General features: G+C 45.5%; 1 protein-coding gene across 1 annotated transcript in view; it reads left to right on the top strand.

The window, feature by feature from the left end:
- LOC106555730 (potassium voltage-gated channel subfamily KQT member 1) overlaps positions 1-13,408 on the top strand; it is a 116,521-nt gene that overhangs the window by 13,590 nt on the left and 89,523 nt on the right. The window contains 5 exon segments of the mRNA XM_087723055.1: positions 1,244-1,384; positions 2,342-2,452; positions 5,256-5,351; positions 6,573-6,698; positions 10,188-10,347. Coding sequence (XP_087579181.1) covers positions 1,244-1,384; positions 2,342-2,452; positions 5,256-5,351; positions 6,573-6,698; positions 10,188-10,347 — 634 coding nt within the window.

Below are 13,408 nucleotides of genomic sequence, written 5' to 3'. Positions count from 1 at the left end.
GGGCTGGGGCAGGGCAGAAACGGGGGTGTTTTTGTCCTGTTGAAGCCTGCAGAGTGCTGCTGGGGGCTGAGGAAAAGCAAAAACTTCCTTTTTCTTACTTACCTCTTCGAAATCTTAGTGCGTCTTATACACCGGTGCGTCTTATAGTCCGAAAATACAGTATATATTGTGTCTTCTAAAAGGCATATTATTGCTTATAATTTATCTTAGCTGTAGGAGTCTAATTAGACAGTTGTTGGATAAATGTTTACTGGTAGCTCTCGACTTACAACCAAGTTACAACCTATCTGAAAAAGAGGGCTTATGACTAGCTCAGAAGTTCCAACCTGCGCTTTCACAGTCAAATGATTGTATTTCAGGTCAATACAGCTGCACTTATGGCTGTTTGCAACATCCCATGATCGTGGAAGCACATTTCACCACATTTTTTTCCCAAAACCTGACACTTATTTCTGGGTTTTGGCAAAACCATGTGTTAACTCTTATGACCATCCTATTCACATAATGACCACTGTGAAAAAGGCTACAAAATCAGATTGGCTGTGTGTGACCAACCCATTTTACGACCGTGACAACTTATGATTGTAATAAGGCAAGCTCCATTCCAGTCGTAATTTGTGGACTACCTGTATTGTGGTTCCCCGGGAGATAACCGTTACATGAAAATCACACAATCAGGGGTATTTATTTATTTATTTATTTATTTATTTATTTATTTATTTATTTATAGAATAGATAAAGAATAGTTTAAAATTCACAACACGCATTCGATCTGATCGGGGCTGGAGCTTAACAATAGGTCAACAGCCGCAGGCCTGCCGGAACAGCCAGGTTTTAACAGAAGGTCAACAAATAAGAACACGAAGTATGAAAGATGTTATTATTTAAAAGTATTCTAAACATGGAATGTTGTGTTTATTTATATTTCATGTTTCTTAACCAGAGAGAGACCCTGGGCAGTGTACAATTGAATCAATAAAATTACGAGCCAGGGTGGCGCAGTGGTTAGAATGTGGTATTGCAGGCTAATTCTACCTACTGCCAGCAGTTCGATTCTCACTGGTTCAAGGTTGACTCAGCCTTCCATCCTTCCGAGGTCGGTAAGATGAGGGCCCCGATTGTTGGGGGCAACAGATTGACTCCACTTAGAGAGGGCTGTAAAGCCTTGTGAAGCAGTATATAAGTCTTAAGTGCTATTGCAATTATGTCCGAGCTCTAAGAAATTCATTTCTGTTTTTCTTAGGAACTCATAACTACCCTGTACATTGGGTTCCTGGGCCTAATCTTCTCATCCTATTTTGTCTATCTTGCTGAGAAAGACGCTGTGGATGAAGAGGGACGAACTGGATTCTCCAGCTACGCTGATGCTCTCTGGTGGGGAGTGGTAAGTCTTGTTCTCTGGATATCATAGTGATGTGCTCTGACCCCCCTCCGTACGGTGAGTCACGCCGACACAAGATTACTGCTAGACAATTTATTCACGGTAAATTAACACACCGACAAGACTTTGGCAGCAACCCAGACTTCCACAGATAAGAAATACACACAAGAGCTTCTCCAGCTTTAGTATAATGGTTGTGTCCTGCAAAAAGCCTCCTCCCAAAGTCTCTTCTTATATACTCTCTTGGGAGGAGCCTAATCACAACCACCTGGCCCCAATTATCTTCTATATCTCCGTAGTTGCTGTCGGCGCTTATCTGCCCGTCTTTGCCTGGCGTCCGGGACCAACTCCCTTAGCTCCTCCCCACTGCTCCAGGGCCTGACGTCAGGGACTAACTCCCTTTGGCTTTCACCGCTGCTCCATGCCTCAGGCGCCTCCTGGTGGCCAACCAGCCTCTCTGGTCCCTGCTCGGAGTCTGAACCCTGTCCAGGGTCGTCCACATCTTCCAGAGCCGACACATAGGGTCCCTCGCTATCGGAGTCTGTTTGCAGCTCCAATGGCTCCTGCTCGGCCACAGCATGATGGCTAACCTTTTTCTTGTTGTCTGCCAAAAGTGTGCACAGATACATGCAACAGCGCACCCACACCGATAATGCAATGCTTGTAATGCATATATAATGCATAGAGCCAAGGTGGCGCAGTGGTTAAATGCAGCACTGCAGGCTACTGCTAGATCAGCAGGTCAGCGGTTCAAATCTCACCGGCTCAGGGTTGACTCAGCCTTCCATCCTTCCGAGGTGGGTAAAATGAGGACCCAGATTGTTGGGGGCAATATGCTGACTCTCTGTAAACCGCTTAGAGAGGCCTGAAAGGCCTATGAAGCGGTATATAAGTCTACAGCTATTGCTATTGCTATATATATTCCAGGCAAATGATGCCCTCTCTTCTCTCTTTGCGTAGGTGACGGTGACAACTATTGGCTACGGGGATAAAGTGCCACAGACATGGATTGGCAAGACCATCGCCTCCTGTTTCTCCGTGTTTGCAATCTCATTCTTTGCTCTGCCTGCAGTGAGTATATGAGTATTAAGAATGAGTCAGCAGTGTGCGGCAGCTGCCAAAAAAGCCAATGGAGTCCTAGGTTGCATCAACAGAGGGATAGTTTCAAGATCACATGGAGTGATAGTGCTGCTTTATACTTCACTAGTGAGCCCACACTTGGAGCACTGCATCCAGCTTTGGTCACCACGATACAAAAAAGATACTGGAAAGCTAGAAGGAGTCCAGAGACAAGAACATAGTTGATAAAGGCTCTGGAGACTAATGTTCTGACAGGCTTCCCCAGCAGCCGAAGTCGAGTCCTCCTCCTGATAAACCCCTTTTATTTAAATTACAGCGAATTCCTCTCCAGCAAAGTCTTTCCTCTCCCATAGTCTTTCAAGATAGTTCACAATCACTGACCTTTATCAGGGTTGGAGAGTAGCCAGGCGGATATCTTTCAGACACCTCCGCAATACTTGGCAACAATGCAGGAATGAACTAATGGTCTCCTGCAAACTCCACTCCCCTTTCGCTCCTCTTTTATTCCCTATGGGAGGGGCCATTCACCGTCCACCTCTGGCCTTATTCCTGAGTCAGCCCTTGTTCCATAGCTGTTCCCATCATCTGGCAACTCTACACATGCATGGATAGGGAACAGGCTCCAGGTGTTCATCTGCCTCACTGATGTCTGACTCCGAAGGCAGCTGATAACTGTCAGACAACCCTGGCCCCATCTCTGCCTCCGACACAGAGCCCTCGTCAGAGCCTTCCAGAGACTCCAAGACTGGCCCATGTTCCTCCCCAACCTCCCCACTGTTTGAATCAGCTGCCGGCTCCACTGGCCACTGGCCACAACAACAAAACCTTACAATGAACAATTGAGGGAACTAGGTATGTCTAGTCTGATGAATTAAGGGAGTTGGGGGTACATGATACCAGTTTTTCCAGTTTTAAGGAGCTGTCACAGAGAAGAGGGGGGGTTGGCCTATTCTCCAAAGCATCTGAGGGCAAGAAAAGAAGTAATGGATGGAAGGTTATCAAAGAGAGATCCAACCAATTACCTCCAACAGACCTATTAGATCCCACAGAGTAGGCCTCCTCCGAATCCCATCTACCAGCCAATGCCGATTGGCTACCACCCGGAGGAGGGCCTTCTCTGTGGCTGCTCTGGCCCTCTGAAACGAGCTCCCCGTGGAGATTCGGACCCTCACCACCCTTCAGGCCGTCCGCAAAGCCCTTAAAACCTGGCTGCTCTGACAGGCCTGGGGTTGACGAGTTCCTGTCCCCGCTCGAACTGTGTGGTTGTTGATTGCTTTTAAATTCTTTTGTAGTTGCTTGTTTGTTGTTTCCCCCTTGTCTGTATTCCCTTCCTTTGATTTGTGAGCCGCCCTGAGTCCCTCCAGGAATAGGGCGGCATATAAATGCAATAAAATCCAAATCCAAATCCAACCAGCAGCTAAGGACACATTTCCTGACAGTGAGAATAATTAATCAGTGGAATGGTTTGCCCCAGGAAATTTTGGGAGCTTCATTACTGGGGATTTTTTTTTAAAAAAAAAGAGATTGGACAGCATTTGCCCAGAATGGTATGGGGACTCCTGTTTGAGCAGTGGGTTGGACTAGAAGACCTCCAAGGTCCCTTCCAACCCTATCATTCTATTTTCTATGATGAAACAAGGCAACACTTTCTGATTTTTGAAGATTGTTCATCTGCCTAAAGTATCAACTTATGCAGGATGATTCAGACTAGGAATGGCAGCCACAAACATTCAAACAAAACTCTGTCCTTTTCTTTTTTTATGTACGTCGAATAAAGACTTGTTCATTTCTTTATTTATGCCAGGGGTGTCAAACTCAAGGCCCGCAGGCCAGATTCGACCAGCAGGGTGCTTAGGTCTGGCCCTCAAGGCCACCCTGGAAACAGCGGAGTGGACCACAGTGCCTCTGCCAGAAAAAACAGATTTGAGAGTTTTTGCTCTTAGAAGGTTACAGGAGGCTGTCACAACCGAAAACGGAGCTTGGGAGCCCATTTTTCCTGGCAGAGGACTCAGGCCACCCCCTGCGCCACTGACACGAGTGACATCAAACTGGCATGACCCACTGGCTGTGCCCCCTGACCCCTCCCAAGGTCAAACACAACCCTGATGCGGCCCTCAATGAACTCAAGTTTGACACTCCTGATTTATACTATTTGCTAGTTGCATAACTACAAAGCATCTGAAGGCAATGTGCAAAAATGTTTTAAAACACTTGAGTAAACTAAGCAAAAAGTAGCCGATAATGTTAAAGGAACAAAAGAAGACCGTGTCATGATTTGTTGTTGTTAGTTGCGAAGTCATGTCCGACCCATTGCGACTCCATGGACAGCATTCCTCCAAGCCTTCCCGTCCTCTACCATCCTCTGGAGTCCATTGAAGCTCAACCTACTGATTTGGTGACTCCATCCAGCCACCTCCTTCTCTGTCATCTCCTTCTTCTTTTGCCCTCAATCTTTCCCAGCATGAGGCTCTTCTCCAGTGAGTCCTTCCTTCTCATTAGGTGGCCAAAGGATTTGAGTTTCCTCTTCAGGATCTGGCCTTCTAAAGAGCAGCCAGGATGGATCTCCTCTAGGACTGACTGGTTGGATCGCCTTGCAGTCCAAGGGACTCGCAGGAGTCTTCTCCAGCACCAGAGTTCAAAGGCCTCCATTCTTTGGTGCTCAGCCTTTCTTATGGTCCAACTTTCTCAGCCATCCATTGCAACTGGGAAAACCAGAGCCTTGACTATATGCAATTTTGTTAGCAGGGCTGTCCTGTTTAAAGGCTTTTAAAAAATAGTTTCCTTTGGTTTTCAGGGGATTTTGGGATCAGGATTCGCCCTTAAAGTCCAACAGAAACAGCGCCAGAAGCATTTCAACCGGCAGATTCCTGCAGCGGCATCTCTAATTCAGGTAAATACTGAATCGTAAAATTGGAAAAATGAACCGAACGATAAGAAAGAAATGATAAGGAAACAGCAGCGAAGCTGACCTGAAGTTTTCATTTCCATCTACAGCCATTGTGGGAGGGTGGGGGAGAGAAGACAGTTCCAGAGAAACTGTTGCACCAGGCGTGGTTTAACAACTGGTTTTCTGAGAGCGCGCTGAGCATGCATGCAAAGTTTAGAGAAGACTTACCATATTTTTCGGAGTATAAGATGCACCTTCCCCCCCCTAAAAGAGCGTGGAAATATTGGTGCGTCTTATACACGGAATACAGCCATTTTTAGCCTCCTGAAGCCCTGCCCTGCATCCCATTTTTGCTAAAAACAAGCCATTTTTTGCAAAAATTGAGGCTTTTTGTCTTCCCTCAGCCCCCCAGCAGCCCTCTGCAGGCTTCAGCAGGGCTGGGGCAAGGCAAAAATGCCCCCGTTTTTGTGAAAAATGGGCCGTTTTTCACAAATACGGAGGGCTTTTTTTGCCTTGCCCCAGCCCTGCTGAAGCCTGCAGAGGGCTGCTGGGGGCTGAGGGAAGGCAAAAACTTCATTTTCTTACTTACCTCTTCGAAATCCTAGTGAGTCTTATACACCGGTGCATCTTATAATCCGAAAAAATGAATTAAATCCAATCTAAATCCAAAAATACGGTACGTTCCCGGATTACTGCTTGGGAAGGAAAACAGCTGAGGCGCAGCAATCCACTCTGCTGTGTGACTCAGCTGAGAAGATAAAGGTAGGTAAAGCACAGGGCCAGCGGGGGGGTGGGCACTTGCTAGTGGGAGCAAACCAGTTCGCTCCCAGCTGACCTTCGGAGCTACCGATCCGAACCAATCCCGCCTCTGTGTTGCACTCTCCCACCTCGGGAGCCGAGGTGGCACGGTGGTTAAATGCAGCACTGTAGGCTACTTCAGCTGACTGCAGCTCTGCAGTTCGGCTGTTCAAATCTCACCGGCTCAGGGTTGACTCAGCCTTCCATCCTTCCGAGGTGGGTAAAATGAGGACCCGGATTGTTGTTGGGGGCCATATGCTGACTCTGTAAACCACTTAGAGAGGGCTGAAAGCCCTATGAAGCGGTATATAAGTCTAACTGCTATTGCTATTGCTATGTTGGAAAATTAAAATAAAGGAGTAAAAACAAAAAAATCACCGTGTTTGCTATGAAACAAGCAAAAGCCTATTTTTACACCCTTTGTAGACTTTGTGGAGAAGTTATGCAGCAGAAAAACCTCAGGGCTGCGTGGCCACCTGGAAGATCTACATTACCTCAGCTCAGAACCCAAAGAAAACAGCCGCACCGCCCAGCCCAAATCTCCGAAAACAGGTCAGAAGGAGTTTTTTTTTCTCTCTCCCCTTCCCCGAGTTATTTACATTTATGAAGCATTTTTCCTCAGGCCAAAAACCCCAATGTCTCATCCTCGGAACTCTGTACAGGACGAAAAGTCTGTAGAGATTCTCAATCATCCAGGTCATGGCTTGTCAAGGTACTGAGGATTTAATAGCTGCCAGCTGATGTAAAGTTGTAAGCTGTAATCAGTAAGCTAATGCAATGTGGCTGATGCAATGAGCCTGATTCATTGCAGCTATAGTATCGCCCAGTGGTGGGAATCAAGTGATTTAACAACCGGTTCTCTGTCCTAATGATTTCTTCCAACAACCAGTTTGCCAAACTGCTCAGAAAGTTAACAACCAGTTCTCCCAAAGTGGTGCGAACTGGCTGAATCCCACCACTGGTATCGCCTCTTTAAGACTCTTGTAGGGTCCACCCAAGTCATTTACTGTTTTAAGAGTGCAGGTGGTCATTAGAGGGGAGTTTCTCTCTTTCGGCATGTATTTAGTTCTCTCCTTGTGTCTGTAGTGAATGGTAAGGGATTTTATCTCTGCACGTATTTGTGTTCTGACCCCCCTCCTCCGTCCAGGAACGAAAGCCGAGACAAACGTAAATGAGAATGTTTTTTACTAAGTCCAGACTCTCGTTGACTGAAAGCCAAATAAACAAAGAGATAAGAACTTTGGCAGCAAGTCTTACAAACCTTGGCAGCAATGCAAACTAACTCTGGCAGCAATCCAGCCTGCCAAGTTTGTTTCTCGTTAGTCCCTAACGTTGACTTCTGCAAGAAGGACGTGGCACAAGCAGTCTCTTTTATAATCGGGAGAGGATCTTAATGAGCATCAGCTGAGTGTAATTACCTCCTGTAATTACGTAGTTGTTCTTGACGCCAAGTAGCCCTTCGACGGCGTGCATCCCGGAACAACTCACAGGTGGTTTCTGGATCACTCTCTCGTCTCCTACCCACTGATCCAAGGCTAAGGCGCCACCTGGTGGCCAACCAGTCTCTCTGCGCCCTGCTCGGAGTCGGAACCCTGTCCAGGGTCCTTCACATCCTCCAGGGCCGACTCATAAGGCCCCTCGCTGTCGGAGTCTGGTGGCAGCTCCAACGGCTCCTGCTGGGCCACAACATTTCTGTATATATAAACCACTGTTAATTGTCTTAAGGCTCTGTGTACTGTGTTATTGCTCCTGTGTTTATCTCATAATACTAGTCACACTACCAGAACTCTGATATAGTTGTCCCAAAGGTGCTTTTTCAGGAGGCAGCTGGACTTTCTTGGTTTTTTTTTTTTTTTTTGAAGACGTTTCACTTCTCATCCAAGAAGTTTCTTCGGCTCTGACTGGATGGTGGGGAATGGAAGGATTTATTATTCCTTGCAGGCAGCTGGTCTTCTGCATCCTTTTAGAGCAGTGTTTCCTCAACCTTGGCCGACTTAAAGTCGGCAAGGTTGAGAAACACTGTTTTAGAGGCTCCTTGAGGCCACTTGGAGGTTTATCTGTGTCCTCAGGGTCACCTGAGTAATGCTAATGGTTCATGCAGTCTGCCATAATAATTATTCTTTAATTACAACAGATTTTGGTGTTGGCTTTTGACTATCTAATGGAGAGGTGTCAAACTCACAGAAACCAGCCAGATGCATCACATGCTGGCCACGCCCAACCCCATTTCAGCAGGGTGGGGGGGGAAATTGTGATACATCACATGATGACAATGTGGCGCCACGAGTTTGACACCCCTGATCTAGTGTAACATTTTCAAAATTCTTTTTTTTTAAATATGTTTTTATTGTTTACATACAATACAATACAATAGCAGAGTTGGAAGGGATCTTGGAGGTCTTCTAGTCCAACCCCCTGCCTAGACAGGAAACCCTATACAGTTTCAGACAAATGGCTATCCAACATCTTCTTTAAAGACTTCCAACTGTTGGGGCATTCACAACTTCTGGAGGCAAGCTGTTCCACTGATTAATTGTTCTGACTGTCAGGAAATTTCTCCTCAGTTCTAAGTTGCTTCTCTCCTTGATTAGTTTCCACACATTGCTTCTTGTTCTGCCCTCAGGTGCCTTGGAGAATAGTTTGACCACCTCTTCTTTGTGGCAGCCCCTCAGATATTGGAAGTCTGCTATCATGTCTCCCCTAGTCCTTCTTTTCATTAAACTAGACATATCCAGTTCCTGCAACCGTTCTTCATATGTTTTAGCCTCCAGTCCCCTAATCATCTTGGTTGCTCTTCTCTGCACTCTTTCTAGAGTCTCCACATCTTTTCTACAGCGTGGTGACCAAAACTGAATGCAGTATTCCAAATGTGGCCTTACCAAGGCTTTATAAAGTGGTATTAACCCTTCACGTGATCTTGATTCTCTCCCTCTGTTTATGCAGCCTAGAACTGTGTTGGCTTTTTTGGCAGCTGCTGCACATGGCTGGCTCCCATTTAAATGGTTGTCCATTAGGGCTCCAAGATCCCTCTAAATAAACATATTGAATACAGTGTAATTGTTCTGGTGTTCCACTTGCCATTAAGCAGAGGTTAGAAACAAAATAGCTTATATACTATTTTAAACAGTGCTAGTGTTGCACAGTAATTTCTGACCATCATATTCTAGTGCCGTGATGGGGAACTTATGGCATATTTGTCAGAGGTGGCAAGCAGAACCCTCTCTGTGGGCACTTGCATCAGGTGTTTGCAGGCACTGGAGTGCTGGAAAATGGCCTGAAAATAGCTCAAGAAATGCCTGAAAACTGGCCTGTTTTTGGTCCTTTTTGGAGCTGTTTTGGCCATTTTTTCAGGCGGTTTTCAGGACAAAAATGGCTAGGAAATGGCCAGAAAGTGCCTCCAGAAATGTCCAGCCTGTTTCTGGGGTGTTTTTGGTCCTTTTTTGGACTGTTTTCAAGCATTTATTTTGGGCTGTTTTCAGACCAAAAGTGGCTGGGAAACGGCCAGAAAATGCCTCAAGAAATATCCAAAAGCCAGCCTGTTTCTGAGGTGTTTTTGGTCTTTCTTTAGGCTGTTTTCGGGCTAAAAATGGCTGGGAAATGGCCAGAAAATGCCTCAAGAAATGTCTAAAAACCAGGCTGTTTCTGGGGTGTTTTCAGGCATTTTTGGGGTTCTTTTCAGGCCTTTTTCGAGCTGTTTTCAGGCCAAAAATGGCCAGGAAATGGTCAGAAAATGCCCCCCAACCAAACCATTTTCTGGGCCATTTTGGGGGCCAATAACAGCCCACAAATAGCCATAAAAAAGGCATGCATGCGCCAACCATGTCTTCAGGTTTCTGGCATTTTGGTTCGGGCCCTCGGTGCCAGAAACTTCGTCATCACTGTTCTAGTGTATCAACTTATCTATCATTCTAATACCTACATTCCAATACATACATAACGTCTCTTTCATTGTCCATGAATTTTGTTTTCAAAATTCTGTAAGCATGATTTTCTCCTGTATGTGGAGGATCCATAACATTTGAGTGTTCTGTTTTGTTTCAGAGTAAAAAATATAAGAGGAAAGGAAAACCCGGGCGTGACAATGGTTCGACATCTATCAATCCAGGCGACACAGGGTTATCCGTTCCTCAGATTACTCACGACTTCATTGATGATCAAGAAGATAAGAAAGAGTTGAATTTCTACCTTGATGAACCTGGAGGTAAACTGTCTCTTTCAGGCTTGGTACTTTTTGGGTTAGTACATCCTAGGTTCAAAAGAGACACGGCTGCTTTAATGAACTGGAGACTCAATACTTCCAGAACTATCCTGACATCTGGATGTGTTGTGTTAAACAAAAAAGGGGGAGACCTTCAAGGACACTATCGGGGTCACCATTTTAATTATTTGGATCCTATTTTATGGGCAACCCTGGGTGTGACATTGTTCTGTCCTAGGCTTCCTAAAAGCATGAAGCCGACTCCTCGTCCCGATAAAACCCCTTTTATTTAGGTTAAAGTGAATTCCTCTTCAGCAAAGTCCCGGCCAACTGTCTTTCAAGAGATTTCACAACTGCAAACCTTTATCAGGCTTGGAGAGCTGCCAGGCCGATATCTTCCAAACTCCACGCTGTAGCAGCAATTACTTGGCAAGAAGTCAGGAACAGATCTTCACCCTCATGAATTGAACTAATTGTCTCCTGCAAACTCCACTCCCCTTTCGCTCCTCTTTATTCCCTATGGGAAGGGCCATTCACCGCCCACCTTTGGCTTTGATACCAAGTTGAGTCTTGTTCCTTAGCTGTTCCCTTCTCCTGGAAGCTCTGCGCATGCACACACTGGGAACAGGCTCCAACTGTTCTTCTGCCTCACTGATGTCTGACTCTGAAGGCAGCTGATAACTGGCATATGGATCTGGCCCCCTCTCTGCCTCCGGAACAGAGGCCTCATCAGAGCCTTCCCCAGACCCTAGGACTGGCCCATCTTCCTCTCTAACCTTCTCACTGTCCAGATCCACTGGATGCTGGCGGGCCACAACTGACATACTCCTGTATGCCTCAAAATGTTTTCCTAATTGATTCACAAGAATGTTGCAATTCATGTGAACTTTAAGTCTACCAAAAGGTTGTGTGTGTGTGTGTGTGTGTTTTTGCACTGTTCTTTAAAAACCTGAGCCACTCAGCCTAGTTAGCGTCCTTGGTAGTCCACAACATAAAAAAAGAATATTGAAATATTCAAGGGGATAGTGGGATGACAAATTCGAGCTTTGTGGGATTCCTTACACAGTGGTTTTATAGTTTGTGGAACAGCCCTTATTTCCAACTGAAATGAAACTGAGATTCTCTGCGGGATTTCAGTAGAGAGTCAAGCTTTGCGAAATTGTATTCCAGATGATACTTTAACATCTTAGTATGGAGTTAGGCAGCTGTCCTTATTCCCCCGGTTCTGAGATTTAGATCCAACCGAGAAAAAAGAAAAGTGAAAAGCAATTCTGAAATATATCAGTTTATGTTAGAATCCTTGGTGCTCTCTCAGCTTGGTTGTTTGCTTGGAGAAATTTCATCACCCTGCTAAGTAACATCATCAGTGCTAGTGAGTGTGTGGTTTGCTCCCTGTTTATATGGTGTAGTTTGCCTTGTCAGAGTTGGTGGGGGTAGGTTTTTTTTTAATGTTCTCTTTTGAATAGCATACAAATATGGTTTATCTCTGTCTATTGATGGGTGATTTGTCAGAATGCCAAGCTTCCAGGAATTCTGTAGTGTGCTTGGATCAAACTTGACCTAGGACAGTGATGGCAAACCTCTTTGGCACTGAGTGCCCAAACTGGAACGCATATGCATGTGCATGCATGTGCATGTGCTGGAGCACCAGAAACCCAAACACCAGCTGGCCGGCGTGCACATGCCTGTTTTTTTGTTGTTTGGGGCTGTTTTTAAGGGTGTTTTTAGGCTGTTTCCAGGCCATTTTTGGGCCATTTTCTGGGCCATTTTCAGGACATTTTCCAGGCTGTTTTCTGGCCATTTTTTCAGGCTGTTTTCAGGTCATTATTAGGGCGTTTTCAGGGCCATTTTCTGGCCATTTTCTGGGCCATTTTCAGGCTGTTTTCAGGCCATTTTTCATGCCATTTTCTGGCCACTTTTCATGCCATTTTCTGGCCATTTTCCAGGCCGTTTTCTGGGCCATTTCTCAGGCCGTTTTCAGGCCGTTTTCTGGGCCATTTTCTGGCCATTTTCTGGCCATTTTCAGGCCATTTTCTGGGCCGTTTTCTAGCCATTTTTCAGGCCGTTTTCTGGGCCATTTTTCAGGCCGTTTTCTGGCCATTTTTGAGGCCATTTTCCAGGCCATTTTCTGGGCCATTTTCCAGGCCATTTTTCTGGCCATTTTTCAGGCCGTTTTCTGGGCCATTTTCTGGCCATTTTTCAGGCCGTTTTCCGGGCCATTTTTCATGACATAAAGTTGATGCTTCAAAAGCAGGATTCTTTCCCTGGACAAATGTCAAAAATTCTCCTTAACGTAAGCATATTTTCTCCAGTCCAAAAAGGGTTGGACTAATAAAAATTTGCTTGTATGTCTGCATGGGGTCAACTTTTGAATTCTTGGGTACACAAATGTTGGGGGGGGGGGAGGAAGACCTGAAAGAGAACAGCACTAGTTCTTGTCCATGCGTTGTTGCAATTCCTTCACTCTTCCACTGAGTCTCTGTGGTGCCCAGACAAATGCATCTCTCTTTCGTCTAATATTACCTATTTAAGCTGGTCAGTTGAGCATCTTCCCTTCCAACAGAAGGACATTTGCTTCACTGGAAGTTCACCATCAGGTATCCTACAAAATTATCATAGTTAACCAGGTCTGGGCTGTTCTGATGAGAAGTGGCTGGGGGAAGAGAGAGTACCACTCGTTCTGCAGCTGTTACTGACATTTGGCTAATTCTGAAATGCGACTTGAGATCATTCCTTTGAAAATCTTCCAAGCTTAGGTCATGTATCATTTGCATTTACCAAAGAAGGTAGCAAACTGAAAAAGCATTCCTTTAATATTAATCAAGACAGAAATTGAGTATTAGAATTGGAGACCGTGACTCATCTCTACTGGGCTGGTTGTGGCAAATTCTACAAAATAGAAGAGAGTGCAAAAGGGGCAACTTGTGAAAATCTTGAATTTTTCTGATGAAAGCTTTATTTCCTCCCCACCCCCACCCCGCAAGTAAAGGGCACATTGAAAGTTCTCACACAGGTACAGTATAGGTGGTACTTTGCTCAATAGTAGTAACTGTGAGCGGGATCT

Source organism: Thamnophis sirtalis, unplaced genomic scaffold (assembly GCF_051295495.1).
Source record: "Thamnophis sirtalis isolate CommonGarterSnake01/CBP01778 unplaced genomic scaffold, rThaSir2_p1.2 scaffold_9, whole genome shotgun sequence".
Taxonomy (NCBI): domain Eukaryota; kingdom Metazoa; phylum Chordata; class Lepidosauria; order Squamata; family Natricidae; genus Thamnophis; species Thamnophis sirtalis.
This window is presented reverse-complemented; position numbering and strand designations above follow the sequence as displayed.